The sequence below is a fragment of the Colias eurytheme genome, chromosome 25 (assembly GCF_061535395.1).
Source record: "Colias eurytheme isolate Ceu_HAF_F1 chromosome 25, ilColEury1 Martin Lab GWU primary, whole genome shotgun sequence".
NCBI classification, from domain to species: Eukaryota; Metazoa; Arthropoda; class Insecta; order Lepidoptera; family Pieridae; genus Colias; species Colias eurytheme.
This window is the reverse complement of record NC_143004.1, coordinates 4836307-4851955: the sequence shown is the minus strand read 5'-3', so window position 1 is coordinate 4851955 and position 15649 is coordinate 4836307. Positions and strand designations below refer to the sequence as shown.

Here is a 15649-nt window from a genome sequence, read left to right as displayed (position 1 = left end):
GCCAATTTCGTACTTCGAATTCCACTTACTATTCCACTAAGTCTAACATTTGCAAAAATAAAGTTTATTAGCAGTAGCAAATTTATTGATATGTAATAACTATGTATCTTTATTTATCTCTTATATAAATATTTGCACTTAGAACTTGTTTATATTTCTTAATGAAAATTTTATACTTGTTCTTTGCTTACTTTCTCCCCAAATCAGGAATTGGCATTTTCATTTGGTAATACAGAAGTTCTATAATTTTTTAGTGTTGCCGTATCATAATAATATATTATTTTTTTATGACCACACTTGCTCGTACTTCCTGTGCTCGTACCCCCAAAGGTATGTTGCATACTTAGATTATACACCTATAGATGTAACCATGGCGTGACCGCACTTGAAACAGAAATAGAATTTTGTGGTGTTGCCTAATAAGCTGGCAATTCCCACATATTAGGTAAAAAATATTATGATCTTACTTGATCGCGAACAGACTTTATAAATACCTGTAAGTACTTCGCAAACTAAAAATTCTGAATTTGCATATTTTAAATGCTAGCTTCAATAATGTAACTCTTATGTCGTAGTCGTACGAAATACTTTAATAAAACCTCAGTAAGGTAGGTAAGGAGAATTGTATGGACATCATTGACACACGACACGTTCAATGATGAAATAAAACCAGTCTATAACATAAACATGTTTATTATTTATTACTATATACATAATGAAATAAGTACAGCTTGGCAAAAAAGAGTAGAAAACCGGAAGTCACTACTGTCCTCTCGTTACCAACACTTTGAATGATTTAATTGTACTCGTTTATTTTTATACAGTAATGAATCATCATCAAAATGAATGGAACAAATTTTTGAATATTTTGTTGGCAGCCAATTTTCTCGTCCAGTGGCATCCAGCCATTTCTTTTTATCAATATTGGATGGAAACCTGAAAAAAGAAGATTTTATTCGCATGTTACGAAAGTTTATCTTTATTGAGTAATAAGTTAAATAAACTACAATAAAGCCCTTAAATAAATGTAACTAAAATTAAAGTTTACGTACAGAAGAATTAATTTCCTCTCAATAAAAATATTATACTACTAGCTTTTACCCGCGACTTCATCCGCGTGTTAATCCAGGTAATAAACTACTCATGTGCAAAATATCATTGAAATCCATCCAGACGTTATTGCGTGATTGAGTAACAAACAAACATCCAAACCCTCGAATTTATAATATAAGAAGGATGAGTACCTACTATGATAAGCAAACCCAACAATCATAATCTTTAATTATAATCATAATCTTTATTTTCTCTTCACAAAACAAGACCTCGAATCGTATGTATGTACTGACAATAAAGAAATATGATTTATTTGGGTAAATTAAAGTAGCCATTATGGCAACCCTAAACCGTTCTTCGTTAATCGTTATTTTATTTTAAGATAGTGAAAACACGTATCACAACTCAATATTCTTGGCATCACATCACTGAATTCATCACAAAACATCATAATCGATGATCATCTGGCGTTGTAATAACGAAAGAAATGATAATTTCGCCTACTTACGTGTGAAATGTTATTCCTTCAATTTTTCGCTCACTCCGGCTTTTACAACCCAAAACACTGCAACCCACCATCGCACGTACACTAAATATTCTGTATTATCCAATTTTTATACGCAATAAACACTGTAAATTCACACAATCACAGAAAAATCAAAAGACGCCAAGTTTGTTTGTCACAATCTGTTCTTGCCAAACAATAAAACCGGCCATGTCGACAAAGACAAAAACTATATATTCTGTCCTGTTTCTTTGCATGGGTTTGACAATTAACGATCTCGCTCTTTCAAGGAAGGTCATTTTAGTGGTTACATCTATAGGTGTATAATCTAAGGTTGCATAGATCGTGGAACAAAGTGAACGCCCCCTGCCTCTGAGACTGGGTACTATAGTGTCCTAGTGATAATTTGGTGTATGGAGAAATAAAGCCAAGGGCACACTCAGTACCCAAGGGCGGTATAACATATGATTAGTATGCTTACATTTTTATTTCTTCATTACATTACATATTTCAATTTTATTTAGGTATTTATTTCAAATTATTTTATTTTATAAAAAATGAGGTAATGTATAAAAAAGACATTATTTGTTAAGATTTTTTTATATTTTAAATAGGTACTTAAACACACATTCAAGGTGAAATTTTAAGGTATATACAGGATTAAGGGATAGATCTACCTAGATTGAAATATTACAATGAGTGTTGTCTGATGAACCTACCTATTTATAATTATAATATATATGTAACTATATTAATACAGGGCATCAAAAAATTTGCTGACGGAAATTTAAGGGATCGTTAGCAGGAGTTTATCCTGCTACCATAAACTAGATAAAAATCCTTTAATATAGGTTTTTCCTCTAACCGCTCAGATATAAGTTTTTTGCAGGGGCATGGTTTGCTGATGATAATTTGTTAATGATAATTTGTAACAATCAATGACAATTTGTGACAGTTAATTATTGACATTGTGACAGGAATGACATACGCAACTTTAGGTGTGGTACTGTTTAAAACAGAAATCAATACATAGAGCTACTTTGCAGACATCACAGCGCCATGTTGTCCTTGTCAAAACGCATCAGATCATACACTATACCCGCAGTCGTTCCATCAGGCGTGTTTTCATCAGTTCCGTGTGTATGTTCCGTGGCGTCATCTTTATTTGTGGTTTTTCCAGTGTATATTTTAAAATCCCACAAGTAACCGCTCTTGGATTCGCATATTTCATACGACTTAATCCCCACTTGAGCAGCTTTAGTTGCAATTTTTTGCGAAAAGTTTAAACGACCCTTCCACATTAATAGAGATTCGTCTAAAGAAATTTGTTGCTCGGGGTTATACAAATTGCGGAACTTGTCTCTTAGATGGTCTGTGATGGGTTGAATTTTCCGTAGCTTTTTGGCATGTGTTGAAGCTGTTGGGTCCACGTCAAGATTGTCAGAAAAGTGTAAAAATCGCTTTATCATTAGAAACCGCTTGTACGGCATTATTTGTCGGACTAGGTGGCGCTGCCGCAAAGTAAACATTACGCTCCGTTAAAAATAATAATTAAAAATATTAAAAGTGGATAAAGTTTGAATGTATACGTATTAAACTGTTAACAAATATGTGTTTTTCAAGTGCAAATGTTATCTCCGAAATATCAATTATTGATTGAACGATTATTGATTCATCGATTATTGATTGATCGATTGATATATCGATTGATCAATTATTGATTGATCGATTATTGATTGACCGATTATTGATTGATCGTATTTTGATTGATTGATCGATCGATTGATTGATCAATTGATCGATTATTGATTGATCGATTATTGATTGATCGATTATTGATTGATCGATTATTGATTGATCGATTATTGATTGATCGATAATTGATTGATCGATTATTGATTGATCGAATGATTGATCGATTGATTGATCGATTGAATAATCGATTGAAATGATCGATCGATATATCGATTGATCAATTATTGATCGATCGATTATTGATTAATCGATTGATCGATTATTGATTGATCGATTATTGATTGATTGATTGATTGATCGAATGATTAATCGATTGATTGATTGAATGATCGATTGGTCGATCGATTGATAGATTGATCGATTGATAGATTAACCGCTGAATTTACGATATTCGATTACTGCGAATAATATCACACACTACATACATCCCCTTCTAAAAAAAAAACGGGTTGCACTCCGGGAGAGCCGGCAGAAGTGAAAACTTGATTATTACCGTTCAGCATGTTTGATATTTTGGAATGGTATCCTTACGCATGGAATATAAGGGCTAAAAACGCTTTTTCGATCTCCGTCTTACGCTTTTTCGATCAGGCCACGTGTCCTGACGCGAGTTTAAGATTTTATACCCAACGCTGCTAAAGAAGTTTTCCCTTCAAAAAGTTATTGTGGGTTATCCATAAGAGATAGACAGAAAAGTTCTACAGAAAAGTCCATCGCGGACTTTTCTGTAGAACTTTTTAATGTGTATAATACTTAGTACAATATTTTGATAAAACTCGTAGGGTTCAGCATGCGTTTGCAATGTAAGCGGAAAAAATGTAACTATTTACGACATCACATTAGAAACCTCAAAAATAACAGTACTTCTCCACTATTTAATGGATGTTATTATACATATAAACCTATTAATAAAAACCGCATCAAAATCCGTTGCGTAGTTTCAAAGATTTAAGCGTACAAAGGGACAGAGGGACAGAGAAAGCGACTTTGTTTTATACTTTGTAGTGAAGTATGGATTAAAGGGTTAACAAGAGCATCAGTAACCTCCCTCACATATTTGCTTACTGTAGTTTGGCCTAAATATTTAGCCATTCCTACAATTCTTTGGTAGGAGCCTGTAGCATAAAATGACAAAGCACACAGCACCTAGAAATAAAAATGTTAATAGTTAGTAGTGTAGCTGTGTATTATACTCACATAGTATGTATTAGTTAATGTACACATTATAATGAAAGGTACCTACGTAAGTAGCTTATTTATTACACTTACTTTGTGTTCCAGGCTGATCCTTTTATTTGATTTTAGACTGGATTTTTCTTTCAATTCGCGACATAAGAACAAAAATGCTTCCTTACTTAGACGAAATCTATTTTTAAATTCTGGGTCGCTAAGGTTTTGTAAGTTAATATTTGCCAAATTCTTTCTGAGTAAAGCTCTCCTTGAGATTTCTCTGCAAATGTAGTAGTAAATTTAAAAGATAACTTGTTGTTTATTTATTAACATATAGTGTTAAAAAATCACTCACCTTGTTTCTCTTTGTTCATTTCTACTTTCAACAATCAATCGCGCTGCAAGATAATAGTAAAATGCACTACGTCGTGGGGTGCTTCTTGTTAATCTTAACATTTTCTAACAAAATATATCACCACAATCACTAAAATTATAATTTTATTCTTAAAATAAACTCCGACGAAAGTTTTCTCACTGTCAAATTTAAAGTGAATTTTGAACATTCGTGAAACTCGGCCAGCCGTCGACACTTACGATACTATACGTCATTTTATGCCTTCGTGCTAGCTATCTTCATACAATCGGCTAAGTTACGTTTCGTATTCGATACGATGGCGATTCGAAACTTACATGTTGCACGCCTCATAAGCGAAGCGTTGAGGTGGGTACTACTGTCACTTCGCGCAAAACATCTCATTTTTTTGTTCGTGCTCTGAAAATTAGTTCAATATACGCACACCAGAGGCGCTGTTAAAGTTCCCATACAAAATGCTTTCGTTGACGATACGAATACTTTTTCGATAGTGATTCGTGCTAGGGGTACTGTACAGTGTAAGATAAAACGTTAGTTGTCTGTTATACTCTACAGTTATTCCTTTACATGTCCAGATGATCATATCGAAGTCCCCAAGGGTGGGGGGGTAAGCTGATATTAAGTCGTATTATATTTTTAACCCCCGACGCAAAAAGATGGGTATTGTGTTTGGCTGCTACGTGTGTATGTGTGTGTCTGTCTGTGGCACCGTAGCTCGCTAACAGGTAAACCGAATTAGATGCGGTTTTTTTTGTTAGGCAGCATATTTTCCGACGCTGGTTCTTAGATAAAGTGAATCTAAGAACCCTGAAAGAGCTCTTAATCAGTCAAAATCTTCAATATCAATAATGATGGCTGGTACAGCTGCAGGAGAGCTTTTCCATATTATGTAATTTATAGGGCCAACAATATATTTTATGATACTTGGGCTACAGGCGGACCTAAAGGTGTACGCTTCAATAGAACTGCATCTGGATGGATTGATAGTACTTGTGAAGATTATGTTAAGTCCATTATTATTCCATTCTTGAAAGACAGATCAATAGAAGTGATTAGAATCTGTGAACAACACAATATTTCATTTATATTCCTACCAGCAAATTCAACCCATTTAACACAGCCCCTAGATATCGCATTTTTCAGGCCCATGAAAATTGCATGGAGAAACATTTTATTAAAATGGATAAAAACAGATGGCATAACCCAAGCTTCAGTACCGACAGGATGCTTACCAAGACTTTTAAAAGTACTCATAAATTTTAATCCGAAAATATCTATCGATATTTTTTTGTATTAATATATTTTTAGGGTGACGTCTTATGTCCCCCGTAGTAATATAATGTACTTGCCCGAAGCGTAGTCGGAAGTCGCGCTGGTCACCGACAATGATGCTCAAGAAAGAAGCGAGGGTAGAAATGATGGAATAGAAGAAGCTTCGCAAAATATAAACGCCACTCGTCCAAAACAGATCTTCTCAAAATTATGGTAATAAAAGACAACTGAAAGACGGATTGCCTCAAGAAATCAGAGCAGCGCGACGTCAAATGGATGAAGCTTTTGAATTAATAAAAGAGAAGAAAAATGATGAATATGAGATGCTCGGAAGACTGCTTGCAAGTAAACTGAGAAAAATTAGAAATCCGACGATTACGTCATAGAACAGCGACTTCAATAAATTTTTGGCGTGGGAGATGATTATAATGATGTGAATATACAAGATGAACTCGTTATACAGACAACAGAATCATTATTGTCAGTTTTACATCATCAATTAAGTAAGACAACTAACACCGCTGGCATTACCACATCAGATGATTTAAATGTTGGCCAAGATACTTATAATAGCCAATTCGAAGTACAAGAAAATGAAAATCAAGGCAGTCCTCAGGTAGCATATCTTGAAATTCCGCTAGAAGATGTTGTATCTCCTATTAGTTCACTTAATTGAACAAGAAGCATTGCCAGATAAGACAACTATTTTCTAGATAACAATCCAATAGACGACTTTTTAGAAGATGATCACAATATGGTACTTATAGAATACAGGCCCATGTTGAAAAAATTATGGGTCATTTCAACCACCAGGTGACCTATCTAGAACGATATAAGAGCATAAAATAATAAGATTCAGCACTACGCCGTCACTTGTAAGCTGTCCAACTGAGTGCAGATGAGAATTCGAAAGTACAGGTAGAGATTTTTTACCCTTATCTCCATGATTTTTGTACGGCGTTGCGGAATAATGGATTAAAAGCAGTATTGAAATAGTATGATACAGATGCGGTACAAAATCAAATGACCAAATTTACCCCGGCAATTGTAAGAAAATAAAAATAAATTCCGTTAAAGTTGTTTCGCTGTCAATTAGCCAGAGAGCTGCAAAATAAAGGGAGATCTAGATTATCTATAAGAAAATATATGAACAGTAGAACTGATGATAGCGTCCGTTTTGACGGCGTAGGGCATTGGCCGCGCTTTGTAGAATCCTATGGTCGCTGCACCTTTTTTGGTGCAATACTGCACCAAAAATAAGACTGAAGTATATTGCGCTAAGTGCAATCAAAGGTTGTGTTTAGTACGTAAGAGAAATTGTTTTTATGATTACCATAGCAAGTAAGTGAAATTATTATTTTTTTTAGAAAAGTTTGACTGATTAGATATTATAAGTTTTTATTTAGATATTATGAGAATAATTAAACTTTTTATGTTTTGTACAATTTTATAGAAGCCAAATAAGTAACAATAATGTCATTTTAAATTTTAAAATTGTACAATAATAAATATTTTCTTTATACACATGCATTTTATTTTTGTTTATTTCATAATTGCATAAATAACGCTTTTATGAAAATTCTCGAACGATTCCTTAATTCGGCAATGTACAATATACTGGACATCGAAATTTACAGTTACTTTATGGAGAACCGGGCAATGTCCTGTATACTGGACATGCATTTTCTCAAAATCGTGATATACTAGATTTTTTTGATTATTTTTCCTGGTTTTAGGAAAATCTAAATATGACAAAAATATATAAAAAAAATAAAATAAACCCCAAAATCCAGAGGGCGCATTGTCGCCTGTCAAAATCAAATAGGTTTGCCTTCATATGCTTCAAGAGGGCTCTCTATGCCCTTACATTAGGGTACGTTCAGATGACAAGCGTTCAACGCGCGTTTTGATAACGCGCGTTTACAACTACATAACAACTATTCAGGGCCGTACACATGCTAACGCCCGTTTTATTGATACGCGCGTCGAACGCTGCACTAGCGCTCGACTGTTGTCAGCGCGCGTCAACGCGCGCTTTGAGATCATTGGTTTTCCATATTGCCGTTCAGTTCAGACTTGCGCACCTAGGAACAAAAAAAAATTGTATGAAGTTTACATGGCAATTAATGGCGGATACTGTCTTCGCACTCTCTCAGTACAGTTTCTCTTTCTTCTCAAACTGTCACTCACTGACACTTTTTAAATTTTATAATTTGATCCATTAATTTCAGTCAATTGAATACTCAGGTCGTTTTATAAAAATGCTACCGAAAAAACGGTTTATAACTTGCGAAATCTGTGGTGATCGAGCCAGTCGCAGTGGTGGCGAAAAAAGGATGTTTATGGCTAAATTCCCTGGGGATGAGGCCCGGTAAGCATTGGATTAGATATTTTTAGTCATATATGTGAATATAATGGAGTATTCTAAGCGAAAAACGAATGTAATCTGGTATTTAAATTTTCATTATATTGTGTACCTACTAGTGTGACGTAACTATCGATAACTACGGGGATCAGGGGCAAAATTCTTTTGAGTATTTTGTTTTTCGAAAAATATCACATTTTATAATGTATTTATCTAGAATAAAGCAAAATAATTGCTTTTTTTTCTTGTATTTTTTTTTCTACAATCAATAGTTTTCTTCTAAAATGTTGTTTTTAGAACTACTAACAATTTCTGACTAAAACTGTAGTAAGGTACAGTAACAACGCCATGTTTGTTCGTGAAAACCCAGTATAGCCTAACATGAAAAATGGAATGACATTTAAAAATATTTTACAGATGCAGGCAGTGGGTTAAGTATGTGGGTAAAGAAGATTTAATATATGTACCTATTGAGAAATTGCATACATTGAAATATGTGTGCGGTAATCATTTTGAGGACAGAGCTTTCAATAAGAAAAAGAATCGCTTAAAAAAGTCTGCAGTACCATTGAAAAATTTAAATGCAGATCCACTCCCTGATGCAATGTTACTTGAATTTCCTTACCATATAAATTCAAATACTGATGTTAAAAAGAAATCTGAAAAAAAAATGACAATCAAGCAATACTCTCCCAGATTGAACCTATTGACAATTCAGGTATGTACTATCTTTTAATTTCTATTATTTGGCAGCTGATCCTTTAAAAATCTTATTGGTTTTTACCCGACTGCACCAGAAGGAGGGTTATGTTTTTCGAGAGTATGCATGTATTGTATAATTGTTTTGCACGCTTTGTAACCTGAACAGCTTGTTGGATTTTAGCTAGAGAGGTGACGTTAGATTCGTATATGCTGTGAGAGTGACACTGGGTATGTGACAAGTGCCCAACGCCGAAATAGAGGGGTTTTTTATTGAGGTCACCTTCCTCTCGGGCCGGCCGGTTAAAGCGAGCCCCCTGGTCTCTAGCGTGCCGCTAGACATGACAACGTCACACGCTAGAGGTAACAGTTTGCCCGACGGGGGGCCAAAGCCCCGCTACCCAACAAGAGATATCCTCCCGCTAAGTCCGTCGCGCCGCGGTACGCTGACCGCCATCCACCGCTGCATTGCAGCCTCTGGTTTTCTAAAGACCCCCTCAGCAGTACACGGTGTTCTTTCTTCTCGCATACAGGCATATTCACATGGAAGATCGGATACGGCGACACACCACCGCGCTCCTGTATAACATGCCTACCCCGGGGCCACTTCCCGTATAGTTTTATTTAAAACGAATCGGGAGCGGCGCGTGTTTATTCCATATTGGCTTCCCCAAGATGCTGGTTTGCAACCCAGGTACTGAGCCCCCCCGCCACGACAAGGCTTGGAACGATGGGGGGGAACAAAAAACATATATTCTGACGACAAAATAAAGTATTTACATGATTACCCATACGGTTCAGAAGGACAATTAAAAAAAGAATATTATTTGCACTTTATTCAGATCTTCCTTGACACAGGCTTACCCATAAAATAGATTCCTCTGCCAGAAATTACCTGTCTGATCTCAGTCCCTGGCTGCCCCAGTGACAGATCACTCATGTTTCTCCATTCTGTGGTACCCATTTCTAAGCTTCCCTGTAACTCATTTACTCTTTTCCTTAGATCATCTAGTATTATTGACAATGATGACACTATTTGAGAGATGCTCTTTCCAGTTGATCCAACTATCACTTTTCTCTCTATATGTTCGAAGAAATCCGATCCAAACTTTTGGACCCTTCTTCCACTAAAGCAAGGAATCGAAGACACCTGGTTGTATACCCCTGTTAAAAGTCCACTTTGATTTGCACAAGACATTTTCGCGTAGTACTTCAACACGGGTAAATTGGCTCTTACCAATGTATCAATCTTGTCACCCTTTCTGAAGCATTTTCCGAACTCTTCTCTAGTGAACCAAGTAGACACATTTGTGATTTCACTTAGTCTTCTTTAAAAGTCCCAAAGATTGAATGGAACACAATTTGCGATGCTACTTCTTCTTTCATTGCTCCTGTTAATGTCCAAGGTTGTCCACAGACTAGCTTATATGTATAAAATGCTCCCGATCCAGTTGTGTTGAAATATTCACAATATTGCTTGAACTCTTTGGCATGTATCGTGGAGGCCCTATGCATCATGGCTAAAGGGAAGAAAGCTCTAGTTGCTTGACGAGATGTAGTGATTAGGCAAATTTCTGCGAGAAGGCCTGTCATAGTGCTCACACTGCTTTTCTCTGACCTTTTGTCACTTCGATGATGTCATCAATTATAGGTATATGATTGAAGGCTCTTTTCACTGCTGAGGCCCACTTGTCTCTATATATTCCCTCGGATCGGAGCATACACAGATAGGCTGTCATTGGTCCCATGCTCTGGGCCATAGAGGATCGTTTTTCTGGTGGAAAAGTACTGCCTTCTAACAGTATGTGGTGGGCCCCATTAAGACCGTATTTCTTTACAGGTACTTCTTGCATCACATCATCCTTTTTGGACACTGGCATCTTATCATGTCGCAATCTGAGCTCCTTCATCCTCAGTCCAAAACCACAGCAAAAATCAATATAGGGTCCGAAAGTACCATACCAATTGTCTTTTTGTTCATTCCTACCATATATGAGTAAGCTGCATTTTAAAAAAAAAGATAGCTTTCTACGACTAAAGAACGTAAGATGCACCCAGGGATACGTTACTTCACTGTCTTCCTTAGAAGATATATGGAAGTATGTGGACTCGAAAGGCTTCAAGTACTTAAATCTTCGTCAGCTAAATCAGGATAGCTTAGAAAACCTTTTTGGAATGATTCGACAACATTGTCCGACGAACCATTTCCCAACATGTTATCATTTTACAGCCGCTTTAAAGTCCAATATTTTGACAAATTTAAGTACACCTGTTGGTAAAGGAACAAACTGCGAATTGGATGAAAACGAAGCAATTATTGACTTCGAAGATTTTTTTCAACATGTTGAAAAAAACGAAGCGATTCAAGTTGAAAATTATTCTCAAGTAGTAGTATTACAAGAAAAGGATCTTCAATTGCCTGAAAGTGCTAATGCTTCTGTTTTTCAAATTCCTGAAAACCCGCACTTTCCAGATGATCATTTAGATTTTTTAGAGATTAATGATGTAGAATTGTTAGAGATCGAAAACAGATTGTTCGAATCGTTTGAAAAACAACCTACTGTGTATGTCGCGGGTTATTTGGCTTCGGTGGTATTAAAAAAAATCAGGTGGCAATGCGAGAAATGCACGCTAAGTTTAAAAATTGAAAACCTAGAGCAATGTGATACACCAATTTACAGCTACATAAAACGTCGTGAGTGGTGGCAAGACAAAAAAAGTCTTACGTATCCCACAATAAATTTATGCAAGCTAGTTGAATCAGCTACATCATTGTTTGAAGCTCAAGTTAAGCCAATCCTTAATGAAAGACATATTTCTCAGCAAGCCGTCACGATGATATTATCGAAATGTGACAATTTGCTATGGATCTGTAATGACCACAAAGATCGTCTGCTTCAATTATTGCTTGTTCGTCTGTGTCATCTTTTGATTCGAAATGAATGCAATCGCACAAATCTTTCCTTCGCAAAGGCTGAGGAATCAATTGCAGACACTGTGAAAAAAGCACAGCAACAGGGCATCGCAAAATCATAAATGTTTTCTTTTGTTTTCAATAAATTGTTATTACTAAAAGCAGAAAGTTTTTATCTCGAGTCTATTATTTAAGTCCAATCTTGTACTGATTAGTTATTTTATTGCTTGTTTACCACTAAACTAGATTGGACTCCTAAATATGGACTCGATCTTAACCTTATGACGTGGAGTAAGTAATAAAACAATATGGGGCCTAATTTCTAACCTGTACATATTATATTTTATCTACACTATTATAGTGTAGTAACGATATCGATAAAATATATATCGTCCATATGTCAGCGAAATGGTTGAAGTTGAAGTTAAAAGAGGCAGTTTTGATATCACCTACAAAACAGGATTCGATCAAAATGCAATTACTGCTAGCATTATAGGAAAAAAAATTTTAAAAAGTCATGTCTTGCCTCCACCAAAAAAGAAAACTGCTCTGGAAGGAATTTCAAGAAACAAAAAAGAAAATATTTTGAAATCTTTTCAAAATATAATACCACAAAATAGAATGTCCTTTTGGAGAGAACTCCCTACTTTTGACTACTAAAATTCCTTCCAAAAACCGTTTGTTTTTAAATATTTTTTTATGTAATTTCAAATTTTAATAATAAAAAAACGTTATATATATACTTTAATTGTTTTTTTTTTCAAATAATACATATTTTATTCGATAGAAAATACATTCCTTTTTGTATACACACATGTTTGAGAAGAGCTAACGAAAAAGCGGTATCTCAATTTTAATTCTATAGTTTACTAGGCGGTGTAACCGTATCTCATGAATAAAGTACATTATTATACATTTTTGATAATTTAACTAATGTGATAACAAATACACCCTATATAATATATAAATAATATTTAACAAATAAAAAAAACTATACATAAAGTATATATATGTCACGGCTAAAGGTAGGTGAGAACATAAACTTAAGATTAGCCAGCTAAACTTAGGTTTATTTTCGACGAGGTGTTAATGTTAGTTTGTTCTATCTTTAGCCGGCTAAACTTAAGTGTAACCGCAGGCCCGTGGCTAAAAATGTCGGGGTGGGTAGATTTGGTTAGCGCCGGGCCGGTGGAGGGCTTGAGGGGCCCGCACAGTGCCAGAAAACACTCGCCCTGTTCCTTACATGTATTATAGTAACCAAATCTACCCACCCCGACTCAGGGCAGAAAGCTGGTGGCTAGGTTAGGTTAGGTTAGAACTCTTAAGACCCGCACGAGCCGAGCGAGCGCAGCGAGCGTGCTGCGGCAGCAGCCGGCGAAGTGCCAGAAAACACTCGCCCTGTTCCTTACATGTATTATAGTAACCAAATCTACCCACCCCGACATTTTTAGCCACGGGCCTGCGGTTACACTTAAGTTTAGCCGGCTAATCTTAAGTTTATGTTCTCACCTACCTTTAGCCGTAACATATATAACTATTTTTACATAACTTCAATTATCTCAAAACTCGCTTTCTTTGAGTTACCGCTTTTGCGCTTAGTTGGGCAGTATACAGCCTGTTAGGTTGGTACTCTGTTTAGTTTGACGTCTCTGACGTTTATGTTGGTATTGGAGTGCCATGTAAATTGAATCTATATTCTATTATCTATAAAGAAAGTCCCGTCTCTTAAAACGTAGTGATTATATTCTCTTTGGTTCAGTTGAGCGCGCGCTTTCGACGCGGATGGACGTATTTTAGGGTTCATCGGGCCCTGAAGAAATCGTCCGAAATGGAAACCGAAGCTTTTAATATGGAATTATTTATAAACGAAATAGAGAAACGTCCTGCGATATGGGACATGACAAGTAGCCATTATTCAGATAGGAATTTAAAGAGACGGGCTTGGGAAGAACTTGTCCTCATATTCTGTGAAGGAGATGATAGTGAAGAAAAGAAGAAATTATTATGTGAGTACATATATTTATTTACATTTACAATCAGTTTGTGTTACAAATTAAACGTTGTGATCCAGCCAATCAAGTTTTCCTTCGTTAATGAAATAATTTGTTAAATGTTCTCGAACATTATCCGCCTGTCGCACAGCACGCCCAGTATAATGTGAGGTTAGATTTTCCAGTTGTGGAGTATACAGTGTATCGTCAAAATTGTAGCCATCCCTCATTCTTACATAGTTATGAAGCGTGCATATAGCTTTTACAATCTTTTCTGCAGAACCGATGTTAACATCTAATGGCCTATGTAAAATACGCCATTTATTGCACATTATGCCAAAAGTACATTCAACATAGCGGCGTGCTAATGACAAACGATTATTAAATATTTTTTTAGCGTAGGTGAGTGACCTTCCCCCGTTGGGTCGCATTAAATTCTCCATCATACCAAAAGCTTCATCAGCCACTATCACATATGGCAACACTGTCGGTCTATTTTGTATTAACAATGTCTTTGGCTCAGGCAGGTCTAATGACCTTTCAGTCAGCTTTTTGTATAATGAAGAATTCTTGAATATACCCGAGTCACTATTTTTACCGTACGCACCAATGTCAACCCATACAAAACAATAGTTTGCATCCGCTAGCGCCATTAAAACTAGCGAAAAAAAATGTTTATAGTTATAATACATGGAACCCGTGTGTTCAGGCTGTATTAACCGTATATGTTTTCCGTCCAAGGCTCCCAAACAATTGGGAAACTTTGAGTTCTTTTCAAATATCTTTGATATTTCATACCATTTTTCTTTCGTTGGTTCACTCATAACAATGGGTTTCAATTTTCTCCAAATAGTTTCGCATACATGTGGTATTATGGTAGCCACAGTAGATTTGCCAATTCTGTAATTGTAGCTTAATGTACCAAATGAACATCCCGTGGCCAAATACCTGAAAAAAAAAAACACGAACTATTGCTAAAATCTGTTTTTTTTTCAGCGTCATCTCTGCAAAAGAAATGGAAGAGTTTACGAGATAATTATATGAGAGAGGTCAAGAAAATGAAGACTGTTAAATCTGGATCAGGAGCTTCCAAAACCTTATCATATATTCATTATAATAGACTACAATTTCTACAGCCATCTTTAGCCGACAAACATACAGAAAATAGTTTCAATACAGATAATGAATCAGCTTCGTCAGAAATTGCTGAAGTAGAACGAAGTTCTGCTTTTAAGAGTCCTAAATCTACTTCAAGAAAAAAACAAAAAATAAGTCCAGCAGTGTGATTCTGTAAGACTTCATTCTAAACTTCGAATCTGAATCCGCTGTGAGTTTCTTGATTGGCATTCTTAAAACTCGGTTGATAATTCGAATCTACACTAGCGCTACTCTTGCGAGCGTGTTTGCGAGTTGAACTATATTGAACTCGAGATTTTGACAGATAAAGTATGAGATGACATAAAAAGTGGCATTCCACAGAGTACTTTTATAATTCACAGAGTACTTTTATATATATAGGTATAGAGGCTTTACTCGGCGGGTTCAGGAGGAA

At 35.7% G+C, this 15649-nt stretch overlaps 1 protein-coding gene and 1 long non-coding RNA gene across 2 annotated transcripts; one reads left to right on the top strand and one right to left on the bottom strand.

Moving 5' to 3' along the window:
* Window positions 1–677: 677 nt before the first annotated feature.
* Window positions 678–1892, bottom strand: LOC149897603 (uncharacterized). Its single transcript, XR_016458152.1, has 2 exons — window positions 1562–1892; window positions 678–936 (listed from the first exon to the last, which is right to left on the bottom strand). It is a non-coding gene; the product is annotated as an uncharacterized LOC149897603 (long non-coding RNA).
* An 11768-nt stretch (window positions 1893–13660) lies between these two features.
* Window positions 13661–15557, top strand: LOC149897602 (uncharacterized). Its single transcript, XM_090116172.1, has 2 exons — window positions 13661–14112; window positions 15094–15557. Exons 1-2 carry the CDS (start codon window positions 13935–13937, stop codon window positions 15381–15383), a joined length of 468 nt encoding a protein of 155 aa, XP_089972298.1. The 5' UTR covers window positions 13661–13934; the 3' UTR covers window positions 15384–15557.
* The last annotated feature ends 92 nt before the right edge of the window (window positions 15558–15649 follow it).

Coding starts and splice junctions, on each gene's coding strand:
- LOC149897602 (XM_090116172.1), top strand. CDS start 13,935: ATGGAAACCGAAGCTTTTAATATGGAATTATTTATAAACGAAATAGAG. Junction 14,113..15,093: donor AGAAAAGAAGAAATTATTAT/GTGAGTACATAT, acceptor TTTTTTTTTCAG/CGTCATCTCTGCAAAAGAAA.